Raw genomic sequence first — 27,724 nt, forward strand, 5'->3', positions numbered from 1 at the left:
TTTTCATATACATTGTGAGTTTAACAATTAAAGTACAACCATGAAACCAATCAACCGATGCATGTGCTGTCTTATACAGCTTAGTAATATATATATTTTGATATTAACAATACATATGTTAAAATGTAAATATCAAAAAGGTAGGAACTACTTTTTTTAATGTCACTACTTTCCAGCATATGTACACGTTTAATTTTTCTATATTTTCACACTTATCGAACATTTTCTATTTTTTCGTATTTATACATGTATATTTAAACTAACATATTTTACAAATGCTTTAACAATAACGAAAGCAACATTTAAGTTAATGTTATATATCATATTGAACACAGAAAGAGAAACAACGATCGAATATGGTCATTGCTGAATTTGTCGTTCCGATGGCACATTTTCATATGTTTGAAGTAAAGTGAAATAAGTAATGAGTAAGTATATTTTTCCGTCTGTTTAGGACGATATTAAGGGACTTCCTAAAACCAAGTTTTCGTCAATATCTTTGTAATAGAATCAATGCACTCTTTAAAACTAATGTATATTATAACAGGAATGTTCAACTTTTATATCTTACTCGATAATATCTTTTCTTTAATTATAACAGAAAACAAGTCAGACGTAATTGGGAATTTCAATAATAAACATATATCGTAGTAACAGTAAGTCTCTGCTACTAAAAAACCTGCTTGTATGTACAGATTTAAAAGAAAAGAACACACACACATCAATAGAAGGAGATATGTTTAATTTTACAGAAATTCTTAACAACGTACACGTGTATGAGTATTGAAATTAAAAATATTATACTTCATGTTAAAAGCAAAAGGTCATCCATTAGAAAAAAATGAAAATGAAAAATAGGGAAACATGTCTTCCTGCAGACTGTTACCTTGTGAAATATCACGTTGACAATTCGGCTAAGCGTGTAGGTCTTGTACAAAACAGAAAAGCAGTCATCCATAACCATCATTTTTTATGGCCAAAATAGTTAAGGATTTTTGATCAACGTTTTCCATTAAAATATTATTAAAAACCAAGTTTTCGTCAATATCTTTGTAATAGAATCAATGCACTCTTTAAAACTAATGTATATTATAACAGGAATGTTCAACTTTTATATCTTACTCGATAATATCTTTTCTTTAATTATAATAGAAAACAAGACAGACGTAATTGGGAATTTCAATAATAAACATATATCGTAGTAACAGTGAGGCTCTGCTACTAAAAAACCTGCCTGTATGTACAGATTTAAAAGAAAAACACACACACACATCAATAGAAGGTGAAAATGAAAAGTAGGAAAGAATTGGTTTCTCTTTTTCTTATGTTGGGTACGGTAAAACGGCTATCTCATCATCATATCGGTTAAAGTCGATTGGTTTTTATTTTCTTTTATCATTTCATGAAGTTAAATTTAGAACCTGATCAAGACTATGGTGTATTACATAGATTTAAAAATATAAAGTTACATTTTTGAAAATCTGATCGAAGGAAGTTTAAATATAGCGTCAATAAAAAACTTGCATAAAATTGGAACTCGTTTAAAGATCATTATGATATTTTTAGATAGATGACTTATTCGGTCAAAACGTATTCATACTTAATTTTGGTTAATTTCAATCATCTATTAGTAAACACAATCAAATACATAAAGGTGAATTTGGAAAACATCATACGGTTTTAAGAAACGGTGAACATTTTGAATTTATTTTCAGAACCATACAATGAAAAATGATTTGTTCATGGATTTGGTTTGTGGTGTATATAGTTACACTTACAGGTAATTTATCGATTGTTTTGTTTCATGTTTGTATTAGTTAATTCAGTTATGTTTTATATCTATGATAAAATTGAGAATGGAAATGGGGAATGTGTCAAAGAGACAACAACCCGACCATAGAACAGACAACAGCAGAAGGTCACCAACAGGTCTTCAATGCAGCGAGAAATTCCCGCACCCGGAGGCGTCCTTCAGCTGGCCCCTAAACAAATATATCTACTAGTTCAGTGATAATGATATGTTGTATGTTTACACAATTGTGGACGCTGGATATCAATCATTGACAGGTTTTTAAACTGTTGAAAAAGTAAGAAGACGTGAGATAGCTTTTTCACCAGATACCAACATGATGGAGAAGCTAACCACTATAGGTCAACGTACGGCCTTCAAAGATTAGTAAAAACCATACCGCATCGCGAGCTATAAAAGGCCCCGAATCGACAAATGTACAGCAATTCATTTTTTTAAAACTGACGGGTTTTTTATGTACAAAACAATAAATGAAAAAAGAATATGATTTACAGCAACAAACGACAACCTTATAACGTGTGGTTTTTTTTATTTTAACAAAATGTCTATTTTGGCCCTAAAATTTTGTGAAATTAAAATTAAACAATACAAATAAAAATTTGATGACAAAATGTAAACAATATCTGCCAAATACAAACTCATACAGATCTAACGTATAAGATCAATTGTGATGTCATAATGACGTCGTAATTGTGTACCTTTATAAAACAATCATAATTTTGACTATATTTTTGCCTAAATTGTAATAGTTTGTGCTTCAAACGACGTTAGCCACATACAAGAAACACCATATTTTTTGTTAAGATGTGTATCTGAACAAATATAACAGTTTTACTTTGTACAACGGGGTGGCCTTTGTTTTTTTAGAAGGAAATAGACCTTAAATATACATTAAAACAGGCATTTTTCCTAATAAAGTATACAATATCATACTTTGAAGCTGTTGTTAGGTGTAATACCACCATTGTTTTCCCCTATTAGTCTTTGTTAATTTTGCACTTTTCAAAAATTGTGCAGAATTTATCTTTGTTTTAGATAAAGAAACACTTGGCGTGAGTAAAGTTTTATCCTGTCCAGTACTACAGATAAAATTTTACATAATATTTCATTGCATATAAGAGAATAACCATCACTGGAAGTTAACCAATCAAATTTCCAACCCTTTCTTACCTGTTTACAAGCTTTCGAAACCATGTTACCTCAAGTCTCCAAAATATTCTATAGAACCACCAAATAAAAAAGAATGGTGTTTTGAAACACCGAAGATATATCTTTATGACTCAGAAATCTTTTACTGCAATGAAATCTAGGATTAATTTCATACAACTCACTAATTCAAGGGAATATTTGTTTGACTCTTTTTCGTATGCAACCGGATGTGACGTACTATGATTTGGTGGTATTACACCTTAAACGAACAACAAACAGCAAATGGGTTGAGGTTATCTACATTTGTATATTCAAGTTCGTTAACATAGGTTTTTACGTATGGTAGAACAGAGTTTGAATTTTAAGACCAATATAAGGCCATCATGACCATACTCCTTTGAGAAAGTGAAATTAGTGGCAAAAATCTGACACGTGATATTTATAAAGTATTACATAAGTATCTTTATATTTGAACAGCTTCCAAGCCTACCGTAGACGTGTACAGTGTAAAGCAAATTAATATTTGGCCACCTGGATACAATGTCAAACTGATGGCTGATGTTAAATCTGACGATAACTTGACTGTAGTGAAATGGATTTTTGAAAGAAATTTTTCGAATACATCCTGGTATATCGATACATCTAAAAATTACAAAAAATATAGCGGAAGCACTCTCAAGTATCCATCACTTTTGATATGGAACCTGACGTATGCTGACTCAGGAAATTATCGCTGCATTGCTAAACATATGGATGGAACGACGGAGAGTGAAAATGCCATTATAGTAGTTGTCAAAGGTATAAACACTACAATTTCCTAAAAGGAATTTCAATTCATTTTTTTATTGATGAATATATAATGATTTCTCTGTATGCAACAGAAACCTAAAACTATGAAGGCAACAAGCAAGACCAAGAATGGTCCTGAGAGGTCGGTCAAACACTCTCGACAGTTACTTGCGTCCAGTCATATTCGCGATCTCAACCAATTTTGTCTAATTGGTTTACAATCGTGACTATGTCATGACAGATTCTGTTGTATTTGATCTAAAAACAGGATACAAGTAATCAACCTCTAATGATTTTCCCTAAAAAAAAGTGTCTGAAGCTAAAAAGGGGAACAGTTAATGAAAATCCTACAGCCCATAGAAACCCTCTCCCCCCAAACAAAAAGGTGAAACTGATTCATATCAAGGATAATAAGTTACAGCATCATTTGTCCTACATGCAACCATGTATTACCATTGTTGTATTTTACAAAACCTTTCGGAATTGGTGGTCCCTAATGTCTCTTCACAATTCTAATGCATTTGGCTATTTATTTATTTTTTATTCGAGTGTCACTGATTTTCCCCGATTTTTTTATGGAAGAAACGCGCGTCTGGCGTACAAATTATAAGCTGGTATCTTTGATGAATTTTTTTTTTTCTGTATTGCTTAATCTTTTATCATTGTGCTTTGTTTTGAGGCTAATATCAACATTGTTTTTCCTCTTTAGTCTTTGTTTAATTGACATTAAAAGAATTGTGCAGAATTTACATTTATTTCAAAGAAAGAAATACTGGGCATTAATGTAGGACAGTGATACAGTGAAAGTTTTACACATCACCTCATTGCATATAAGAAAATATTTTACTCTGGAAGAAAGCAAGACAATTGTTTATCCCTATACAAACATCTTGCGTCCGAATTTTACATCCGAATCAGAAAAAAAACCGCGAAACACTGAATATGGCTTACTCTTTCTTCTACTAATAGAGATTTCCAATAAAATGACACTACTCGACATAACCAACCTATTTGAACGTATCTCGGCCTATGGCATTGAAGGATGACGGAGGGGAACATAGACTGCATTGATGTTTGCCTCGTTAAATACACATACTTTGTTGGAATATCTGCTATTCAAAAATTAGCACAAACTACTATTTTAATTCTTTAACTATTTTGATAAAAAATCTCTTAATTCTATAACTATTTTGATAAAAAATCTCTTAATTCTTATTTAAATAAATGTATGAATGTTGTGGATATTCGAATATCACATTTTGAAAATAATTCAGAAATAAATAAAAGAGTACATAATACGCCTATTTCCAGAAAAAGAAATAAACTTCAAGAACTTTCAAAGCAGCCAACAATGTGGTGGTGGTATGCCGTAAATACTACACGGACGTTCTTAAGAATGAAATTTTAAATTCATCTACAGTCAAGTCCGTGCGTCACAGAGAGTCATATAGTAAACAAACATATCATAACCACATCACAGTTTAAGGCCTCTTCTGAACATTTGAAGGTCCCTACTATGTATTGGTTACCTAAACTAAACAAAAAACAAGTAACATATCGTTTCATTTCGGTCTGTAGTAAGTGTTCTACGACTAATCTTTCAGTGCTTTTAACTAGTTCCTTAACTACTATCAAAGAACTTATCATAAACTTTTGTAATAAAATATATGAAAATAGTGGAATTAACTATTTTTCGAGTGTAACATATTCTTTGGATATTTTAGATAAATTACGTGCTCCTGATGATCATTTTGATTATGTTGACAGTTTTGACTTTTCAACTCTTTACACTACACTTCCACACAATCTTATCAAACAAAAGTTTTCCTATTTAATTAAATGTTCATTTGGTAAATATGAATGCAAATATATTTGCTGCAACTCATTTAAAACCTTCTTCTCTTTTGAGAAAGGTAAATATGCTAGATATGCTTACTGGTTGTGTGATGAGATGATTAAAGCTGTTAATTTTCTCCTTGATAATATGTATGTACGTTTCGGCAACAAAGTTTATCGATAGATTGTAGGTTTTCCTATGGGCACTAATTGCGCCCCTTTAATAGCAGACTTGTTATTGCACTGTTATGCATCACAGTTTATGACCAAACTCAGTAAAGACCCGTCTAAATTGCATTTAATTAATAAATTCAACAACACTTACCGTTATATTGATGATATTTTTTCGTTAAATAATCAAGAATTTTCTAAATACACTGCCGAAATTTGCCCAAAGGAACTTAATTTAAATACATCAAATGTAAACGCTAATAACTGTCCTTTCCTAGATTTAGATATTTCAGTTTTACACGGGAAACTACACACTAATATTTACGACAAAAGGGACGATGTGTCGTTCCCTATTTTTAATTTTCCATTTTAGACGGTGATGTTCCTTTGGCACCATCTTACTGTGTTTATATTTCACAACTCGTTCGCTATGCCTGTGTCTGTTGTGACGTTTTAGATTTTAACGAACGTAATCTATGTATTACTGGTAAATTATTAAGTCAGGGATTTTGTTACCACAAATTACTTAAAACTTTTACTAAATGCTTCCATAGATATAATGATTTGGTTTTGAAGTTTGGTTGTACCTGTAGAAAACTTATTTCAAACGGGATAGCACATCTTCATTTTTACGGAGATGTTGTTTACCGTGCCCGGAAATTCAGAAACGATCCTGGTAAACTTATTGATCCTTTCAATAGACTTATTCTAAAAGGTTACAAATTCAACACTGTAATTAGATCTTTGAATATTGTTTTTATTGGTATTAATATTGATTTTGTTATCAGTAAATTAAAAGCAAACTAAATATTATTGTTTTATACATATGCACTTCCATGGATCTACAATCTGTCGATTCCTGTATCTTGGCATTGCACAAGGTCATGTTTTTCTCTAACTGTGTATGTCGTCTTTACACTAAAGCCATTGGATGTTGGATGTGTACTGATTGATAATTTAGTCTAAGGTGCATGCTTTTTTTTATTAGTTGTAATTGGCTTTGTACTAGCTGTTAGTAACTACGAGTACTCTAAGATCTGTACTTAGTGTTTTTTTGTTGTTGGGATGTAGAAGTACCCGGCCACGTCCACTCTGTGTTTTTGTTAGATATATTTCTATTTGTATCCATCTGATAAGTTAAGCCTTTTTCAACTGATTTTTATAGTTCGTTCTTAAGTTGTACTGTTACACCACTGTCCAAGGTTAGGGGGATGGTTGGGATCCCGCTAACATGTTTTTCCCCGCCACATTATGTATGTATGTGCCTGTCCAAAGTCAGGAGCCTGTTATTCAGTGGTTGTCGTTTGTTGCTGTGTAACATATTTTTTTTTCGTTCATTTTTTTGTACTTAATTAGGCCGTTAGTTGTCTCGTTTAAATTGTTTTACATTTGTGATTTCGGGGCCTTTTATAGCTGACTATGGGATATGGCTTTGCTCATTGTTGAAAACCGTACGATGACCTATAGCTGTTAATTTCTGTGTCATTTTGGTCTCTTGTGAAGAGTTGTCTCATTGGCAATCATACCACATCTTCTCTTTTATATGTACGGAATATTTGATTGAAGTTTTTTTTTTAAGTAAGATGATCATTTTAGTTTTATTACCAACTTATGATAGCAAGGGGATATTATATTTCCTGGTCTGTGCATCCGTCCGTTCTTCTGTTCTGTTTAAATATTGAACGTTTAAAATTATATACCAAATCAGAGTTTGACCCGGATTAAGTGGTGCACTGAACATGGAAATATGATCATGTGAAAGAGCACGGTGTCTTAAGGCTAATCTTGTTGCAAATGTTTTGATCAATACACGTACATGTATATGTATCTTTCTAATATTCATAACTGTCTCTTTGGTCGCGCACTCGCCTCGAAAGTAACCCCTCAAAGGTAATCGCGGGAATAGAAATATGGTCATTATTGGTCTTGTTCCGATCGGCAGTTAAACCATTGCCAAAGTGGGGAGTCTGTTTGGTTTTTCGGGATGTACAAGTACGCAGTCCCGTCCGATCAGAGTGCGAGCGTTAAATCCAATGACTCTTGTAGAGAGAATGCCACGCTCTCTACACGTTAATTATGCATGAAATATTTGCCACTGGACGTTAAGCAACCCACTATCAATCAATCGACTGTAGCGTAACTTGAATTTTATATCTGGTGAGGCAAATGATTTGAATCTTGGCAGTCAAAGTCTCGCCTTGATTAAAAGACGTCGATGCCAATAGGGAGTTGACGGTTAATTGAAAATATGAATCACAAAATAGGTGTAGGTGATAGGTCACACACTAGATAAAAGATCCTGTCTATAAAATTCCCAGATTTATGGAATGTTATCATGAAATAATATTTCTAGTGCGCATTTAAAGAGGGGCGAAAGATACCAGAGGGACATTCAAACTCATAAATCGAAAATAAACAGACAACGTCATGGCTAAAAAATAAAAAGACAAACAGACAAACAATAGTACACAAAACACAACATAGAAAAATAAAGACTAACAAACACGAACCCCACCAAAAACTGGGGGTGATCCCAGGTGCTCCGGAAGGGTAAGCAGATAAATCAATATATTTCAATGAAACTGCTGGTTAAAGGTTTAATTCTCAGTATTCAGTTACAGACATGTTCTGATCGAAACAAAAATAATTGACAGAATTATATGTATGACCTCCTCTAAAATGCTTTTGTATAGATTTGGGGATATTAAATTTAAGATCCACTATGTCTTTTAATTTTATACGTTTAGCTTTTTTCAAAATGTATGGATGATAATAACTGGGTGAACTATGAAGTCTTGCCTATATATAACAAGGTAGAAGAGTACTACATAAAATGTAGGAATGCCAAGCGTCTGTTGAAAAACTTTGTCCATCAACACTAACAAGTTCGTTGTCAAAAAAAAAATCAAGCATCATATCAGCTTCAAAGTTATAGCCTCTTGTTTGAATCAGTGTTTTGCGAGGTCTACTGTGTCTGTTACGTAAAAAAAGATATTTGCATCTTCCTTGTTCATTTTACGAAAGAACATTTTCAAGACGTTTTAATAATGAGGAATGAGTGAGTAAACAATAAAGCGGTCGACGTTTTGAACCGTCGTCACTCAGTATACTTTATACTATGACGTAGATGGTTTTGTAATGATACAAAAATTGATGAGGCGGTTGCCTCATTGCGTCAATGAAAGCTACACCATTGCTCGAGTGCTGGTAGTCTTCGACTCGATCCTCGCCCGTTTCAAATCGAAGTTTGGCTGCCGTCTCTACCGAGCACGCAATATTTAGGAGTTATACTAAAGATTGATCGGTCCGTGATGAAAATTATGTGTCCGGGTAGGATGACATGTCATCCTGCGGTATAATACAAAGTCTGGTTCATGTTCATCTTCTCGTCCTAAATATGCATAAGTAAAATACATATGCAACAAACACTTATATATATGGCCCTACATTTTAATAATACTTCAATTTTTTGTTCCACTTCTAAAGTTGCCTATACCCCCCCTCCCTCTTTTCAAAATCCTGGATCCGCATCTGCCAACGAAATCTTATTATATTATGTTGTTTAATGTTACTTACCTTACACATTTCCTTTATTGATTTATTCAGTAAAATGTATTCGGTGACCCCCTTTTAATTGTTTATCGACAAAATGGATAAAATACTATAAGTTAATTTACTTCAAAGGATATAAAAAATCCTTGTAAATGTCTTTTGTATTTGGACTCCGATAGCGTTCCCGTTAAGTAAAAATAATACAGATCAATCCCTTATCGAACACACCTTAGATCTATAAAACAACATATATAGGGATTTTTTATCAATATATTTTATAATAAATGAAAAATACTCATGTTTAGAAATTGAATGGAAGCGATAGTTTTATTTCAATTTTCAACTTTTTTTAAATATACAGATTCTGACAAACTGTGGTTTCGATATATCCGAAAAAAATATCTTTCTAAATATTTCCCCTGGAACAAATATAATAAAAAGATAAGATAGATAAACTATAAAGAAAGACAAAAAATAAGTATAATGGGGCGTTCATCTGCAAAGTAAATTAACAAATAAATGTCATAATAAAAACCATGAAAGATAGCCTAAATCGTACGTATGATAGGTATGGAATACGTGTATTTATACGTGATCTTATGTCAGTAAAAATAAAGGCGGGAATTTGGAATACCACGTGATAAATAAAAAAGCAAGATTTCTATCATTTTTCGTCAAGATAAAATTATTTTATATGGACGAAAATTCGAGTGTGTGATTTGAAAAGTCTTGGGATACTTTGTTTAAACTTGAGAGACGTATTTAATCAAATTCATTGGTTGGCAATATCCAATCCCATTAAAATCTCTAATATGACATATCATGGATGGTATAGCCTTTTTATAGGGCAAATTTTCCGAAAAGGTGTTTTTGAGACTCAGTCCACAAAGAATATGCAATTTTTGCAATATGTCAATGAAATTATACGAAATCATCTAAAAATATGATAGCATATACTAGTCACAGGTGCATATACGTCGAGTTACGTACGTATGTCATTTTATTTGAAATCTCTAATATGACATACCATGCATGGTATAGCCCTTTTGTAGGGCAAATTTTCCGAAAAGGTGTTTTTGAGACTCAGCCCACAAAGAATGTGCAATTTTTGCAATATTTCAATGAAATTATACGAAATCATCTAAAAATATGATAGCATATACTAGTCACAGGTGCATATACTGCAATAAATTGGAGTAAAGCCACAATGGTTCCTCTAAGGTTAGTCTTAGTTTAATTGACATTTAAAAAGATTGTGCTGATTTTACCTTTGTTATAAATAAAAACATATTAAGCATGAATAAAGTCCCATTTGTCTAAAACTACAATGAACATTTCACATAACATTTCATTGCATATAAGAAAACAATTTGTTTTAACCATTGGTTTCTTACGGATTGAGGTTGAACAATTCTCTTTCTCAGATGTTCCAGTGGTAGACATTGAAAAACGTGCATACAAAGTTGCGTTTGGAAGATCGGTCAAACTGAAATGTACAATTAGATCCCTCCGGTTTCCTGTTTTGTCAGTATTTTGGGAAAGGCATGTAGACGATGGATTATTCATTCTTCATAGTGGATTGTCTGGGATATCAGGTGCGTCTGTTGGTTTTCCGTCCTTGACAATAGCGTTTGTCAGTGTTGCGGATGCAGGAACGTACATCTGTTGTGCACGAAATAAGATTGGAATTGGAAAGAGTCTTGAAACAAATTTGGTAGTCATTGGCGGTTAGTATTCATTCTTTCTCTTAATTACAATATTCAATACATTTTCTACTAATAAAATATAATCGTGATAGTAGAGATGTACAAATTATGTTTAACAGAAGAACATAATTCTTATATGTTCTACAAATAAAGCTGGTAAATAGAGTTTGCGTATTGTAAATATATATAAAGTTACTTGATAGACATAGAGTCATTAGTATTTTGCATATGTTAAAAGCTCATAAATCCATTAAGAGAAAAATAACAAGAGTACCGAACTCCAAGGAAAATGCAAAACGGAGAGTCCATTATCAAGTGGCAAAATCAAAAGCTAAAACACATCAAACGAATTAAAAACAACTGTCATATTCTGAATTGGAATAGGCATTTCCTTATGTAGAAAATGGTGAATTAAACCTGGTGTTATAGCTATCTGAACATCTCACTTGAATGACAGTCATATATTTCTCGTTTCTCGTTTTTTATATAGATTAGACCGTTGGTTTTCCCGTTTGAATGGTTTTACACTAGTTATTTTTGGGGCCCTTTATAGCTTGCTGTTCGGTGTGAGCCAAGGCTCCGTGTTGAAGACCGTACTTTGATCTATAATGGTTTACTTTTATAAATTTTGACTTGGATGGAGAGTTGTCTCATTGGCACTCATACCACATCTTCTTATCTCTCTATAGCATCCAAAAAATATCCAAATCAAGGTAAAACACAAAAACAAGTGGTTAAGAATAAACTATAAAGATAAGATCAGGTATGTCGACAAAGTAAACGTCTCCTGCTAGGCGTGCATCACCATCGGGTTTAGGAAATAATCGAAAAATTGCCGATCAAATGACTTAGATAATATACATAAAAAATGAAATTGTGTAATGATTGTTAACAAGCGGAACTGTGAGCTACTGCTCATTGATGATACCCCCGCCCAAATTCTTGACTGTAAACAAGAATTTGCTGAGTGATGAAACGGGGGTATAATTATACAACTATTCACCACAGACCAAATGACGAAAACATAAGCAATTATAGGTCACCCTACTACATTCTACAATGCGCAAAATATTTACCGTATAGTAGGGCATAAAAGCCCCATATGGCAGAATGTGAAAAAATTCAAACAACAAATAAAAAAACAAACAGACTGATTTATATACAAAACTATAAACGAAAAACAAACGTGTATGCTCATTATTTGTTTTCAATATTGTTTTATACAAATGTGCTATCATTTTTTTATTCATTTCGTATCTGAAATTTCTAGATGCTCCTATTATAAGCCAACCAAATAAAACATATATAGAAGTACCTTTTGGTATGACCGTTACAATGGACATTTCTGTTGAAAGTGAACCACCACTATTAGAAGTGTATTGGAAGTTCAAACCAAATGAAAAAGTGTCAAATATCAAACAAGGAACAGTTGGGATAGAAGGTGGTAACGTGACGATCCCTTCACTGACAATTGTATATCCAACAAAGTTCCATATCGGATTTTATATCTTCTGTGCTACGAATCTTCTTGGGACGAGATGTAGCGAGCAGATAAAGCTTACTGTAATTGGAGGTAAAACAAAGGTTTACATGAAACACATGTATCTTTAGAAACAAAATCAACCATCTGGGTTTCATCATCAAGATTCTATCCACTTTAACTGTAGCATTAAATACAGTCTAGAATAAAAAAATAAATGCCATTTTTTTCAATTTCTTTCCGTAGCAATATGATCATAAATGAAAGAAGTTTCGATGAAATAAATGATAGTACTATGTTTGAAGAGCTTCTCCGGACAGTTAAGGACTTTACGATAACAACTCTTCAAACAGAGTAATGGTATTGCTATTTGACTGATCAGAAAACGTAAATTATGATTGCGCATCATTTTGGCTAAAGACTTCGAACGTTCAATATCATATTGACGTCAGACATCCTCCAATCAAAAACGTGGTTAAAGATGTTATTGTTATAATGTATACTACTAACACTTAGCTAAAGGGATGATAGAGACTATTATAAACCTAATAGGTTTATTCGAGCGGTAACACCACAAATGTCACTTACTTATCCTTGGCTTTTAAATTTTCGGCTTTGAGGGTTCCTGATGAAGGTTAATTGAGAAAAGATCTTCGGATGTATGAAATTTATAACGTGTTGTTTTCAATTTTTACAGCACTGGGTCGATACCTCTGCTGGTGTACTGTGGGTCTCCGAGAGTATCATCAGCTCTGCAGTCAGAACTTCGGTACTGACATGATTTATAACAAACCTTTCTAAAATTATCCGTTTATAAATTTCAAAATCATAAAGAAAGTAAGGTTTCAACTCCCTCAGGGTCCTTTTTCTTCATATAGTTCTTCAAATGTTTCGGTTCTTATGCATCCTTGGCTTTCAAATTTTCGGCTTTGAGCATCCTGATGAACGTAAATCCAGAAAAGCGGTTCGAGCGCATGGAATTTATAACGTGTTGGGTCATTTTGTCTGTATTATAGATACGATGAATAAGCGTTGTTCCTTGAAAAAGAAACCAGGAGCCCGCTTATTCATTGTATCTCCAACTTAAACTATTGTGTTGATGTCTTTTCAAAATTAAAGCCTTTTCTTAATTAGAAGGTATTGTAGGTGAGTTTAAATAACCATGTTCTCATGTTCAACGATGCATTAATAAATAAGTTCACAATTAATTGGTTAGAGAAATACAAATATAACATAATACGTATGTCTTTAAAGTATCAGGCATCTGAATATCATCCGTAATTTACAAAATAAAACATATTAGAACTTATTTCTAAGTACATATAATAAGTATGCTATCGAAAATTCTATCAAGAAGTCTAATTCAAGACACATCACGATTTAATCGCATAAGGATTTGCGAATAAACATTCGTAAAGATATGTTACGTAAAACCGATGAAAACTTAAGCATACTATATTGATAAAACAAAAAATGGACAAATTGAATGTAATCAATTTCTTTTTAATTATGTGAAATAGCCAATAATATTCCCAAAATAAACGGGAAAACCCGCTATTATTACAAAAAAATCCACAGTGACATTCAAAATAAAAAAAACGGAAAAACTAAAGAATAGGGACAACAAAGAGATTCGAACCTAAACCGACAAGTCTCTACTCTTTAACTCATTGATATGAACCATGTTAACCTCGCGGCTACCAACGTATACTACACGATTGTTTATTATGTATACATAAAGGTACAAGTCCTGTGTGTCCGTTGTACCGATGTGTATTATATGTTCATTTTTATATATAAACTAGATATTCAAATTGCAACCCATTGGTAGCCGAGAGGTTTCGTCGATGTGTTTATGTCAGTCACATATAACAGATATCAAGGAGGAGGCATATAAAGATTTAAAAAAATTAAAGGTAAACTTTTAAATTAATTACATTAATGAACAGAAATCAGTAAATTGGCAAACAAAGGAAACAATTGAATATAATTTTGTGAGTCTATTTAAGCGACAGATTTAGGAAGCGTTGATTCTAGAAAATGAATCTACGGTAAATGAATAGGCTAACAATGTTCTAAGTTAGATTAGAATGTCACAATAATATTATCAGATGAAAATCTCCTATTTAAACATGAAGTATGATGATTAAGTAACAATTTAACATTTGACTTTTTCAAAGTTGTGTAAAAATTCAAAATAAGTAGTGAATAATTATTATATACTAAATATGTATGGCGCCGATTTTGTTTTTATTAATAACTCTTTTATTAAGTTCGCTGTATACACTGTAAAGCCATACCCCCAAAAAGGCTATACTTTCAACTTTAAGAATCGTTGGGATCCTAATCGGGGAGCAACCAGCTGTTTCACAATGGTCAATAAGGTAAGTATTTTCTGTAACGCATGAACCACACGTTATGTTATATCCAGTACCTGATGTGAGTAGTAAAAGTTAACATCAATTTACAGATGTTCAGATAAGTCCTTTTTGTATATAAAAACAAAGACAAAAACGAAGGAACCACAAGCAAATCCTTAGCCAGCACTCTCGGTTAAGTCGAAATGTATGCGTATATTATCTTCCATTTGAAAACAGCCCAGTCAAAAATTATCAGTATTCTGGTGTCCTGAAAATATCTCACACCAAAAACATATCTTTCGTGAGTTCATAAATAATCACATCGTATCGGTAACAAAATGTTGGTGGTGACTCTGAAGACTGTGTTTCTTCGAATCGTATATCAATTTGAAAATACTAACCAAGATAAAATAAAACTCCTGGTTGAAGCGAAATGACTGTATCGTTCTGTGTATGTAGCAGGTATTCAGAAGGTTGCATAGACAGTAGTAATTCTTGATAATAAAGGTAGATATGTCCGATCTTCAAGAACTGAAATGCCTTTAGAAAATTTGTCAATTAACCCGAAAGATCAATTTTTGACAATGTATGAAAGTTTAACTGATAACACAAGAAACTGAAAGTGAAACGCGAGTTCGAGAAAAGGAGACAAATTATACATGTTCGGGAAAATTAGGTAAACCTTAGTCATTTTATGTCCGTGAAAACCTACCCCTATCGCGACAGTCGTATAATACGACACATAATAAAGAATAGCCTTCGTAAAGCGTTTGTATTGTTTTTATTTTTCTTCCAGAAGTTCCGGTTGCTGGGATTTTGCATGATGAATATTTAACTTTTTTTGGTAGTAATATTACGTTAACTTGTCAAATAAGTGGAACACCAGAACCAACAGATGTGTACTGGGAAAGAAGAGTTAATAATAGCTCAAAGCTTATAACAGCCGGAACAGCTGGAATACATGGTTGCTCACTAGAAGTACCGTCATTGACCATACTCTATGTTACAACATTGGATAGTGGAATGTACACGTGTCGCGCTGTGAATCTCGTTGGCATTGGAATTAGTCGTCAAATAAAGCTCAAAGTTGTTGGAGGTAAGTGCAAAAGATAATTTAAAGGTTAATTCAATAACATCAATTTCTGTCTCGTTGTTTCCTTGTCATTAACAATTCGATTACTTTGAACAATTAAGAAATATACATTTTAGTATTGATAGCAGAGACCAGTTGCTTGTTCTCCAAGTGTTTGATTTAGATCGGTATAAAGATATTAGAACATCAAACTCAACCCCTTTTTTTAATTGCCAGCTTGTAAAATGCAAGACCACTTACTTATTTGTATTCGAACATTCGTAATAGATGATTAGGTACTTGATAAAAAAATGTCCTAACAACAAGATGTACAATAACCTCACAGGTTCCGGACTAATAATTGAATACGCTAGTCACGATTTCTTCCTACATAAGAATCAACAGCAGTGATGGAAAGAGAAGTTCAAATCTATAACGAGTTTGAAGATATTGTAGAACGAATGACATTTATTTCTGATGGTAAAATAAAACCCATAGTGTTTTGAATGATTTTTACATTTTATAATCAGTTTATTTGTAAACGAAAATAAAATAATAGAACAATAAGTTTTGTCTTTTATTTTGAAAACCGTTATAAGTAAAGAAAATCTGACAGAGCAAAAATGTTCAGAATGTTGAGCACTACCAATTGTCTATTCATGTCAAAACTGTCAGACGACTTCTTATAGGAGTTATTGCCCTTAACTGAAAACTTGTACCATTTTTTCCCCATTTTTGCCTAATTATCTTGAATACTACAATAGATACAGAGAAACTTTAAATTGCGAAAATAATCAGCAAGACAAGTTCTACAAATAAATCTCATGGTTAAAATCGTCAGTCGACTCCTTATTGGAGTTATTGCCCTTTATTGACGATTTTTATCATTTTTTTTTGCGTTTTGCCTTATATGATAAAATTATAAAAATTATAATAGATATATAGACACTTTAAATAAAGAAAATGATCAGCAAAGCAAGATCTATTAACAAGTCAAATTTTGCCGATACAGTTAGTAGATTGTCACTGTTTATAGGAGTCATTGCCCTTAAATGAGGATTTGTTTAACCTCTTTTGTGTATGAGCAAAATCTGAAGATAACGAGAAACTAAACAGACAAAGAAATCAGCAATACAAGATCAACAAAACAGAGATTTTTGTCATGATTCTATTCTCGTCTGCAATGTTGGAGAGTTTTCCTTGTTGAATATGCACATAGACCAAGGTGAGAGACTCAGGCTCTTTAGAGCCTCTAGTTCTTATTTATAAAAATAAGAAGATGTGATTTAATTTTCAATGTGACAACCCTCCACCATAGACCAAATGACATAGAAATTAACAATTATAGGTCACCGTACGACCTTCAATAATGAACAAAACCAAGACTGCATAGTCAACTATAAAAGGCCCCGAATTGACAAATGTAAAACAATTGAAACGAGAAAACTAACGGCCTGATTTATGTACAAAAGAATAAACGAAATACAAATATGGTATACAGAAACAAAAGACAACCACTGAATTACGGGTTCCTGACTTGGGTTAGTCACATACACAATGTGGTGGAGTTAAACATGTAAGCGGGCGCCAAACCCTATCCTAACCTAGGACAGTAGGTATTAGTACAACATATGAACGAACTATACAAATCAGTTGAAAAGGGCTTAACTCGTCAGATCGATACAAAGCAGATAACAAGTAACAAAAACACAGCCCGAACGTGGCAGGGTATTTATACATCACTACAACAAAAAAGACACAAACTACAGATCGGAGAGTACTCTCAGTTACCGAAAACTGATTCAAAGCCAATAACAACTTAATACAAAATCATGTATCTAAGATAAAAGTATCAATCAGTACACATCCAACATTCAATGGATTTAGTGTAAGACGTCATTAACAGTCAGAGAAAAACATTGCCTTGTGCAATGCCAAAATACAGGTATCGACGGAGTGTTGAACCATGAATGTGAATGTGAATGTGTATATGTATATGTTTATAACACTAATATTAGTTTTGTTTAAATTAACTGATAACAAATTCAATATTTTTACCAATAAAACAATATTTGAAGATCTTATTACAGTGTTGAATTGGTTAACTTTTAGAATAAGTTTATTTAAAGGATTGACTTGTTTACCCGTATCGTATCTAAATTTCCGGGATCGGTAAACAACATCTTACATGTATGTCTAACGTATCATGTTCAATGCTATTTTGAAATAAATTATATTGTTTATATGTTAATGCTATAACCTCCAAAAACGTATGTATCACATACAGTCAAAGTTTTGTTGAGAGAAAAATTCTATATTTTTTATGAGGTTCTGTTTTTCGTTTTATCCTGCAAACACGTAGACATTTTTTTATTATATGGCAAAAGAAATAAACACTTTATTTATTTGCGTCTGAACCTTCATACGGAACCGTCAAACCGAAATATTTGCGGCGTTGAAGGAACTATATATTCATACAAAACAGAATGGTGATTCACTCAGTGTCTAACTTGCCTGAGCAAGTTGAAACTATTTTTCGAAATTAATTGCTGAATGTGCTACCTGAATATTAAAGATAATGTTTTTGCTATCAATAAATTAAAAAAACATCTAAATATATATTGTTATACATTTATTAATACTTACGGTTCTATACCTGTCGCTACTTATATTTTGGCATTGCACTAGGTCATCTTTTCTATTTATGACGTCTTTACACTAATTCCACTGGATATTGACTGTGTACTGATTGATAATAAGTCTTGCATACATCATTTGTGTATCAGTTATTATTGTAGTTGAACAAGCTTTCAGTATCTGAGAGTACTCAGTGTCAAGCCTTTTCAGCTGATTTTTATAGTTTGTTCTTTTGTTGTGCTGTTATACAACTGTCCAAGGATATGGGGGAAGGGTTTGAAGTCATTTACATGACGTTTAATCACGCCATATTCAGTATGTGCATATCCAAGGTTAGGAGCCAATAGTTCAGTGGTTATTATTTGTAGCTGTATATCATATTTGTTTTTCGCTTGATGTTACGTAAATAAATCAGGTAGGTGCATGGTTCAATTTCCTCGTTTGAATTGTTAGATATTTTGTCATGTAGGTGCCTGTTATAGCGTGCTGTAAGGTAAGGAGTGTTGCTCATTATTGAAGGTCATACGGTGACCTACAGTTGCTACTATCTATGTCATCCAATCTCGGTCGGATAGTAGTCGATACCGAAGCACTGACTACTGAACTGATGACTCCCTCGGGTACAAACAGGTACAATCGACTTACAGGTAGCAGTATAAACTCTCATACTAAATAAAATGAACACTTTATACATTTCTTGCTTCATGAGCGCTTTTCTCGACTTAAATTCATCAGGAACGCTTACACATCAACACCTAAAAGCACGGGATGCATCAATACCCTGCAACTTTAGGAACTATATGACAAAAAATGACATAAACAGATTGACCTGAGGGAGTTTGAACTATAGTTTCTTGATCACGAGGAATATTTTGTTTTACCTCTAGTCATTTTTATACAACATTTGTCGTTTTAGCACTGCCAGAGGTTGAAATAGGTAACGCTTTGTACATAACAGTTCATGGTAAAATAGTTACTCTAGAATGCACCATCACAGCGGATCCACCTGTTACTATGGTGTATTGGATCAAGAATAAGAACGATCTTAACTTCACAATAACTGATGGGTCTATGGGAGTATTTGGATCTTCTGTGGAAACTCCATCATTAACACTTGAATATCCTGCCAAAAGCGACGCTGGTGTATACTGGTGCTATGCAATTAATGCTGTTGGGCATGCATCGAGTTTATCATCATCTTTGACAGTAATTGGTGGTAAGTATTACTTGTGTAAACATAAAGATATAACAGTAGTACCAATACAAATATACGTAAAGTATAGGAAAATTCTTTTGACTGTGGCTCTTTTAGGCTCGTGTCATGAAATTCCATTTGGAAATTGTATACAATTGTGTCCGAAAGAGTACCAAGTATGTAAACATATATTCAGTTTCCTTTAGAATATATACATTCAATACATTCAGTAGCTGTTGTCGGTAATATGTTGCTTCATAAACAGGACAAAAAGAGTAAAAGTGTTTGTACACGCAATACCAAAGCACTTGATTTACAGGGTCTCCAACTATATTTCTAGCATTAATACAATATTTTTAACTAATTTAGTTTGTAGAAGGTATTTCACATCCAATATTTTATGGTAATATTCTTAACAAAGCACAAAAATGTCGGCATATACCTTGAAAGCTAACCAAACCTTTAAACAGACTTATTTGGAAAGGATATAGTTACGATACTGTTGTCAAGTCATTACATTAAAGATTGCATATTTTGGTATTAATATGGATTCACTCATAGGGTCTTTGCATCTGAAATAAACTGTGGTGTTGAGATCTCACAAAACATGTTTTACCCCGCCGCATTTTTGCGCCTGTTCCAAGTCAGGAGCCTCTGGCCTTTGTTAGTCTAGTATGTTTTTTTAATTCTAGTTCATTTAAATGTTTTGGAGTTTAGTGTGACGTCCATTTTCACTGAACTAGCACACAATTTTATTAAGGGGCCAGCTGAAGACCACCTTCGGGTGTGGGATTTTCTCGCTGCATTGAAGACCCATGTGTGGCCTTCGGCTGTTGTCTGCTCTTTGGTCGGGTTGTTGTCTCTTTGACACATTTCCCATTTCCATTCTCAATTTTATTTATATATGAAAATTTGATCCGATCATTAATGTGAATTGAATTCCACAGACATCCCACTACTCTCCATTGCAACAGATTTATATACTGCAAATTATGGATATGAACACACAATAGAATGCTTTGTTAACGCCACCCCTAAACATACAGACGTCTTTTGGAAACATAACGCGTCAGGATTCGTGCGGACCATAAATGAAGAAACATCTGGTGTTCGAGGTGCTTCGGTAGATGTTCCATCGTTGACGATCAATACTGTTACAACATCTGATATTGGTATCTATACATGTATGGCAAAGAATCCCGTTGGTATTGGAAGCAGTCAACAGATAGAGCTTTCGGTTAATGGAGGTATATTATCTTATATTGCAGTATGTAGCCGACATTATTTTGATAATTATTCACATGCCTGATTATTCAACTTACATGAAAAAATTTGCTATGCAAATCTTAACTTTCTACTGGACATGAATATGCAAAAAGGTTAACTATTCATAACAATAAAGTTAAAAGGTGAACAACCACAACGAACTATCATGCCCTCAACAATGATCAAAACTAATACCGTGTAGTAAACTGTAAACGAAGAAAAACAAGCATTGATGTAAAAAAAATGGAAGCAATATAGGTTTAGTTTTGCAATTAACATTTTGTAAATATAATAATGTTAGTACTGACGAAGATATTGTCAACAAACGTATCTTCAATATTGATTGATAACCTTTAATAATAAGCTTGTTTAAATGACCAATACGTTTATATGGATTATATATTAAACTAACAGGTTCATAAACATCAATCAAATTTTCAAATCTGTTCTTTAAACATTTTAAAGAAATAAGAAAAGGAATCAAATGAGGGGCGAAAGATACCAAATGGACAATCAAACTCATAAGTCAAAAATAAACTTACAACGCTAAAAAAGAAAAAGACAAACAGGCAAACACTGGTACACAAAACACAATAAAGAAAACTAAAGACTGAGCAACTCGAACCCCACCAAAAACTGGGGGTGATATCAGGTGCTACGGAAGGGTAAGCAGATCCTGCTCCACATATGGCACCGTCGTGTTGCTCGTGTAAGGACAAACCCGGTAATAAGTCTTAAGTCTTATTTGGTTTGTCACATTCAAGTGGATTGAAATCATCAAATAAAATATTTGCAAATTTTACAAGAATAGTTAGTTTGAGGTACTTGTCTATATATTGAACTCTGAAGGTAATAAAGCCAGGATGTTTTCTTAATTTGGATGATGTTGACTATCTTTAGAATTAATATTTAATGACAATTCCTTTTTAAAAAACAAAAAAACAAAAAAACAAAAAATATCCAAGTTGGTTTCTTATGTAAAGCTGTCTCAGTGGCAATCATACCGGATCTTCTTATTTTCATATTGTTTATATGCCACATGTGTCATAAGTATGTCACATATTCATTTGATAGACGCTTTGTAAAGATTCACTGCATGATTCAATTGTGTTCGATAAAGACAGATTTTTTTGTTATTGCAGGAATTCCCAAAGTTTTCATAGGTTTATCAAAATACACAACCAAGCAAGGAGATGGGGTTACACTTCTTTGTACAGTCAAAGCGCACCCTAAGCATGGTTTAGTGTACTGGACCAAAACATCTGAAGACAGTGTTGTTATATTAAAAGAAGGGGCAACCGGTACTGATGGCATAACGATAGTTACACCTTCTTTAACGTTTAGAACAACTGAAATATCAGATTCAGGAGACTATATTTGTTATGCTACAAACGAGATAGGAACAGGAATGAGTAGACCTACAACACTAATAGGTGCGCTATTACATTAAATGTATTTTTTTTTCATTTTAATTAAACATAACATTTACGAGCGACCGATTGTTGACCAACCTCTGGGTTAACGCATTTGCTAGTTAACTGTTAGAGCAGAGGGTAAAAACAGCCCTGTACTTCTGATTTTGCATGAATAAACGGGTATTGTTTTTTTTATTTTTGATTCAGTATCTTAAAAAAAAACTTTAAATTAATAAATGAGTTTCCATCAAGCATAGCTATGAATCCTTGTCTTTTGCAAAGCCTTGCGACGAACTAAATGCGTTTTCCAGCGAGTTACATTTAGGTGTTTATCTTAGGGACGCATTATTCAATTATATTCATATTTCGTCGACAGTTTAAAATTATTTTGAATTATTTACAAACCATGTGAACTCCCCAAAAATAGTCTTTGAGGTGTCGGTCTCTAAATAATTAAAGCGAGGACATCACAATAAAATTTAAAACGTTAAATAATTTAGCATGGTAAAAATGTAAATACAATTACATTTTATTTTTTTGTTTCTATAGTAATACAAAAGATAACGAGTATTCATCAACGAAAATGAAATATCAATAAAATATACGTCTTAGGTTTTGTTATGAATTGAAATGTTTTCTTTATAATTAACATGTTAAATGGTCATTGATGAGCGTCATGGCCGCACTAATGTGCATATGAACAAACACTTTTCAGAACGTTATCCTGATAACTTCCATCAAAAGCAAAATATTTGTGTAATTCCTAATGTTACTATTATCTGGACGTATGATGAAGGTAATTTCATTAGCAGCATACACGTAAACCATTGATGGCGAACTGTAATACCCGAATGTAGTATCATCAATCTAATAGTCAAAGCTTCTGTACTGGCAAGATTTTGATCGTACCTTTCTTGAATTCTCAGATTATAATTGAATTCAATAATTAAGAAACGACATATAACATTCCAACTCCCTCAAGCAAACTTGACCTCAAATGAATTTGGATTTTTTCCTTTTTGTCACGTGGTTCTTCACGTGTTTCAGATCTTATACATCCTTGACATTCAAATGTTTGGGTTGGAGTGTTCCTGATGTAGGTAAATCCGGGAAAGCGCTTCAGACGCACAAAATTCATAAAGTGTTATTTCATGTTAACTTAGAATTATCTTCATGGAACTTATTGATGTTTAAACTTGATGTGTGACTCACAAATTATCACACTATGTCTTATAAACCATATTATGTTTGTTACTTTATGGGTAACATTTACACATTAACATACACATTTACAAATATCTTTAATACTTTACTAAAAATTAGATCATGCTATCCAATTACTATTCTATTCATTTCCTTTACAGTTTATAAAGAAAACAACAAAAATCTAAAGATTGAGCTTTCTGATTCTGATTCTGGAGGTATTTTACATATTTTATTATTTAAATTAACGCACTGTTAAAACCAACTATAAAACAAACCAAATATACTAGGCTTATTATTTTGAACGCCATGACAGACAACATAAAATAGACAACACCATGACAGAACAAATAATAATAGAACATTTAACAAAAACTAAAGACTGAACAACAGGTATAACGAAGGAGTGAACTCAGATGTTCTAGAAAGGTTCGAACTTCTCGCTACATTATTGGCACATCTTGTGTAACAAATTGCAAGCAGAAAATTGGTGGTAAATAGCATTCAGTAAAATCGTTATTGAGAAAAAGAGGACCGCGTAATTGTTTCGACAAATGGTACATGTCCGTGTTAAATTCAAATTCATAAACTGTCAAACTGATTGGGCCAGAAAGCCTTTTAAAAATCATAATGGGAATCAGAGGACCCGAAATATTGTATCAAATTAAAGATAAGTCCTCCGTATGCAGATGCTACTGTAATGTTGCTACACAGAACAGTTCCAACTGGAAAGCTGATATCCTCTCTGTTGTTATAAAATGCAGTTTTCAACCAGCACTCATTGTCAACTTCAAGGTGTAAGCTTAGATATGAAGAATGAGTAACTGTTTCTGTGATGTCCTGAATGAACCTCTTTTAAATTCATTTAGATAGGTGTAGTTAACATCGTCACAAAACTTTCAATGATCAAAGGAAACGACATCATCCATAGAGCGGAACGTAAATATAAAGGCGATTGTCGGCTTCTATTAGTTTTTCTCACAGTAAAACTGAATGGACTCGTATTGTATGCCCAACGATTTCTTGAATGTTTATTTGTTACTCTCAATTTCAGTAGCTTTCTCATTATATATGATCAACACAAATTAAAAAAATACCAAAATACTATTAGATGAGTAATTCATTATAGTCTAACAATTCATGCATGATAAAAAAAAGTGATAAAGTTTAACCTGTTGATGCTTCTGTTTTCAAATATATTTGATACTTCTTCAATGATAAATTGTTTCATATCATGAAATGTTTTATTTATTTATTAGCTGAACGGACATTGGAAATAGTTTTTGCTGCCATTAGTTCTATTGCTGTCCTTGTTGCTACCATCGTTGGTGTTGTATCATTGATCAGAAAATGTCGAAATATAAATCGTGATAACAGTTCAGGTAGCTATCTATGTAGATTATCCCCCCGGCCACCTCTCCGTTAAAAAAAATAAAATACAAACACAGAGAAACAAAAAGAAGCGCCTTTTGATTGTTTGAAAATTCTATATCATTCTCTTGTGTAGAAAACAATTTAAATCTTGCTATGAAATATTTTTTCTTCTTTCTTACATAAACAGAGGAAGTAGATATTAAGATGGCGAATACAAACCATATGTTGATATCATCGAGCGCCTGTGTCCAAAAAAGAGTAGCGAAAAGTGACAAATATAACAATATCAAAACACAATGTGCGAATCCTACCGATTGCACAACACGAACCACATGAAAACCTGGAACTATCAATGCGTTGCTATTAAAGTGTCCAAAGTTTCTGTTTAACAAACGACACCCGCCAGGGTATTTTTTGTATATCAAAAAAAGCCAAAACAGTACATTTCCATGTATACTAGTTCAATCTTTGTGAAATTTTACAACGAAATAAAAAAGAATTTTGTGTACTGAAAGTGTTAGATTACATGCTATATTCTAAAACAAGAGATGAGAGGTACACGTCAATGAGACAGTAACAATGCATTGGAACAAATAAAAAGATGTCTGAAGATCTTCAAAATTCTTCAATTTTCACTGGTATCGCTTATATATGTCAAGTTCGTAACCAGGCTGATAATCCTTTAAAGAAGAGAAAATGTTTATCCATAGCATAAATCTCGAAAATATTGTCATTAACAATAGAAAGGTGTATGTAAAATATATCTAAGTTAACTTTAAATCGCCAAGAGTTAAAAAACATTTTGATTGAATTTAATAGAGACTTACACAGATCTATCGTCGACACACATTTACCGAATAAAACATATTTACATTTAATGCCGTCTACACGAATATATTAATTTTAAGAATGCTGTTGATTTATTCATGATCAATTTCTTGCATTTTTATCAGTAAAAATATTTTTTTCTTTTTGTAAACGAACTTTTATATTTTATTTCTAGATTTGCCTAGATATCTGGAAACGGCCGTATAGCTTATAACAATGATTTCTGAGGACAGTGAAATGTAAACTAAACAAATTGAGACATTTGTCAACAGCTAGCTTTCAAAAAAAACTACATGCGTTCCTTTGCTTTTGTTATATTTTCAAATGTATGTTGTGATCTTACACCATATACCTCTTTGTTTCCGTTAAATCTCAAATTTAATATATATTAATGAAAGAATCATAATTCATTTTGATAGCGAAAAAACTGACTTTTATACTAGTTCACATTCACAAAGTAGAACGCCTACTGATTTCTAATATTAGTAATATCAATAATAATAATATCTTTATTTAAAAAGAGTTTCTCGTTGTGTTCAACCAATTCGTAATAAGGCTCTCTAGATACATCATTACCTACATGAATAACATATAGTAAATTTATTATAATGGCTTGTTCAACTCTAATACAATGCCTTTTTCACTGTGACAGTCATATCAAACTGAAAACAACTTGATTGACAATATCTCTTTTTAGTGAAAATTGTCTGGAAAAGATTTAAAGGGTTTGTAGTTTGTGAAATAGGGATTGAAAATCATACACTTTCTCCTTATTTTATAGATTCTACTTTTTCGCCCATAGGGAAATTGATGAATACAATATCAAAACAATTGGATGAATTCATTCAATCATAGAGACGCGATAATCTTTTAGATGTATGTGGGCTGTGCAACTGAACACAATAGTACCGACATGTTTTTCAGTTATGTTATGATTGTGTTATGTTCATTTGGATTTTGACTTCTTTAAATTTAAAGCTTCATCGGTCTCACTAAAACGTTTTATGTAGAACATGATAGAGAAAAATAAACTGACCAATGTTTCCCTCATTATTTGATTGTTTTTTTTTAACATCACGCCTTAAACTTGCGTAACAATCATATTGCGTGCAATTCAATGTCGTTCCATAAACCGCACACTGAAGAAATCACGGACTAGAGGTTTTAAAGCAGAACGATTATGTTATTGTGGTGCTAATTAAGTTTATGCCAAAATAAACATTTCAATGCCGATATGCAGCATTTTAACAGGCTATATAGCTATCAAACCAGTGATGGTCATGGTATATCATTTAATATAACATAAGCATAGATAAAGACAGATAATTGGCTAAAATAAGTTTTGGTATTCACCTGTAATTAGCAACATAGTTAGTTATCACATGTCATATAAATGTCAACTGAAGCTTCAAGTCCCAATGCTAAGAAAATTGTAGGTGGAAATGGGTAAACAAAAAATGTAAAATAAATTTTGTCAATATACTGGAACTATAAACAACTGTCATACAAGTGGGGGGTTTAGCTAACTACTAAACCAGGTTTAACCCACCATTTTTTTTCGGAAAATTCCTGTACCAAGTCAAGAGTATGACAGTTTTTTTCCCCACTCGTTCCGTTTGTTGAAGACGTTTGATTCTGTCAGTTTTTATGGACTTTTTGAATTTACTTTGTTATATTTGTTTCTAAAATGTATAAGTAGGTAAATATTAGTGAGATACTGTAAATTCAGAAATTATTGCGTGCATTTATTATAGCGAATTTTGTACAATGGACTTAAATGCGAGATTAATTGTTGCGATTTCAGGAAAATCTGCCTACAGTTATAAGTATCAGTCATAAGAATGCTCATTCAGTCGCATTATTCGAATTAATAAAACCTCA

General features: G+C 32.6%; 1 protein-coding gene across 2 annotated transcripts; it reads left to right on the forward strand.

The window, feature by feature from the left end:
• Positions 1 to 40: 40 nt before the first annotated feature.
• LOC127717658 (hemicentin-2-like) lies at positions 41 to 26,896 on the forward strand. 2 transcript variants are annotated; one of them, XM_052223400.1, is made up of 13 exons: positions 83 to 140; positions 1,153 to 1,331; positions 1,716 to 1,780; positions 3,437 to 3,757; positions 10,732 to 11,034; positions 12,284 to 12,586; positions 15,650 to 15,949; positions 19,479 to 19,778; positions 20,705 to 21,004; positions 22,166 to 22,456; positions 23,803 to 23,859; positions 24,901 to 25,023; positions 26,019 to 26,896. In XM_052223400.1, the coding sequence occupies exons 3-13, from the start codon at positions 1,732 to 1,734 to the stop codon at positions 26,048 to 26,050; spliced, it is 2,379 nt and encodes a 792-aa protein (XP_052079360.1). In that variant the 5' UTR covers positions 83 to 140; positions 1,153 to 1,331; positions 1,716 to 1,731; the 3' UTR covers positions 26,051 to 26,896. The 2 variants fall into 2 exon arrangements, with proteins under 2 accessions (XP_052079359.1, XP_052079360.1); XM_052223399.1 differs by lacking the exon at positions 1,153 to 1,331 and having other exon boundaries at positions 41 to 140.
• Positions 26,897 to 27,724: the final 828 nt, after the last annotated feature.

The sequence above is a fragment of the Mytilus californianus genome, unplaced genomic scaffold (genome assembly GCF_021869535.1).
Source record: "Mytilus californianus isolate M0D057914Y unplaced genomic scaffold, xbMytCali1.0.p SCAF_10, whole genome shotgun sequence".
Taxonomy (NCBI): Eukaryota; Metazoa; Mollusca; class Bivalvia; order Mytilida; family Mytilidae; genus Mytilus; species Mytilus californianus.

Bases quoted from the DNA above. Each gene is read 5' to 3' on its own strand.
- LOC127717658 (XM_052223399.1), top strand. From the start codon at position 1,732: ATGATTTGTTCATGGATTTGGTTTGTGGTGTATATAGTTACACTTACA. The intron at 11,035-12,283 runs GTTAGTATTCAT...TGAAATTTCTAG, and splicing joins AAATTTGGTAGTCATTGGCG to ATGCTCCTATTATAAGCCAA. The intron at 23,860-24,900 runs GTATTTTACATA...TTTATTTATTAG, and splicing joins TTCTGATTCTGATTCTGGAG to CTGAACGGACATTGGAAATA.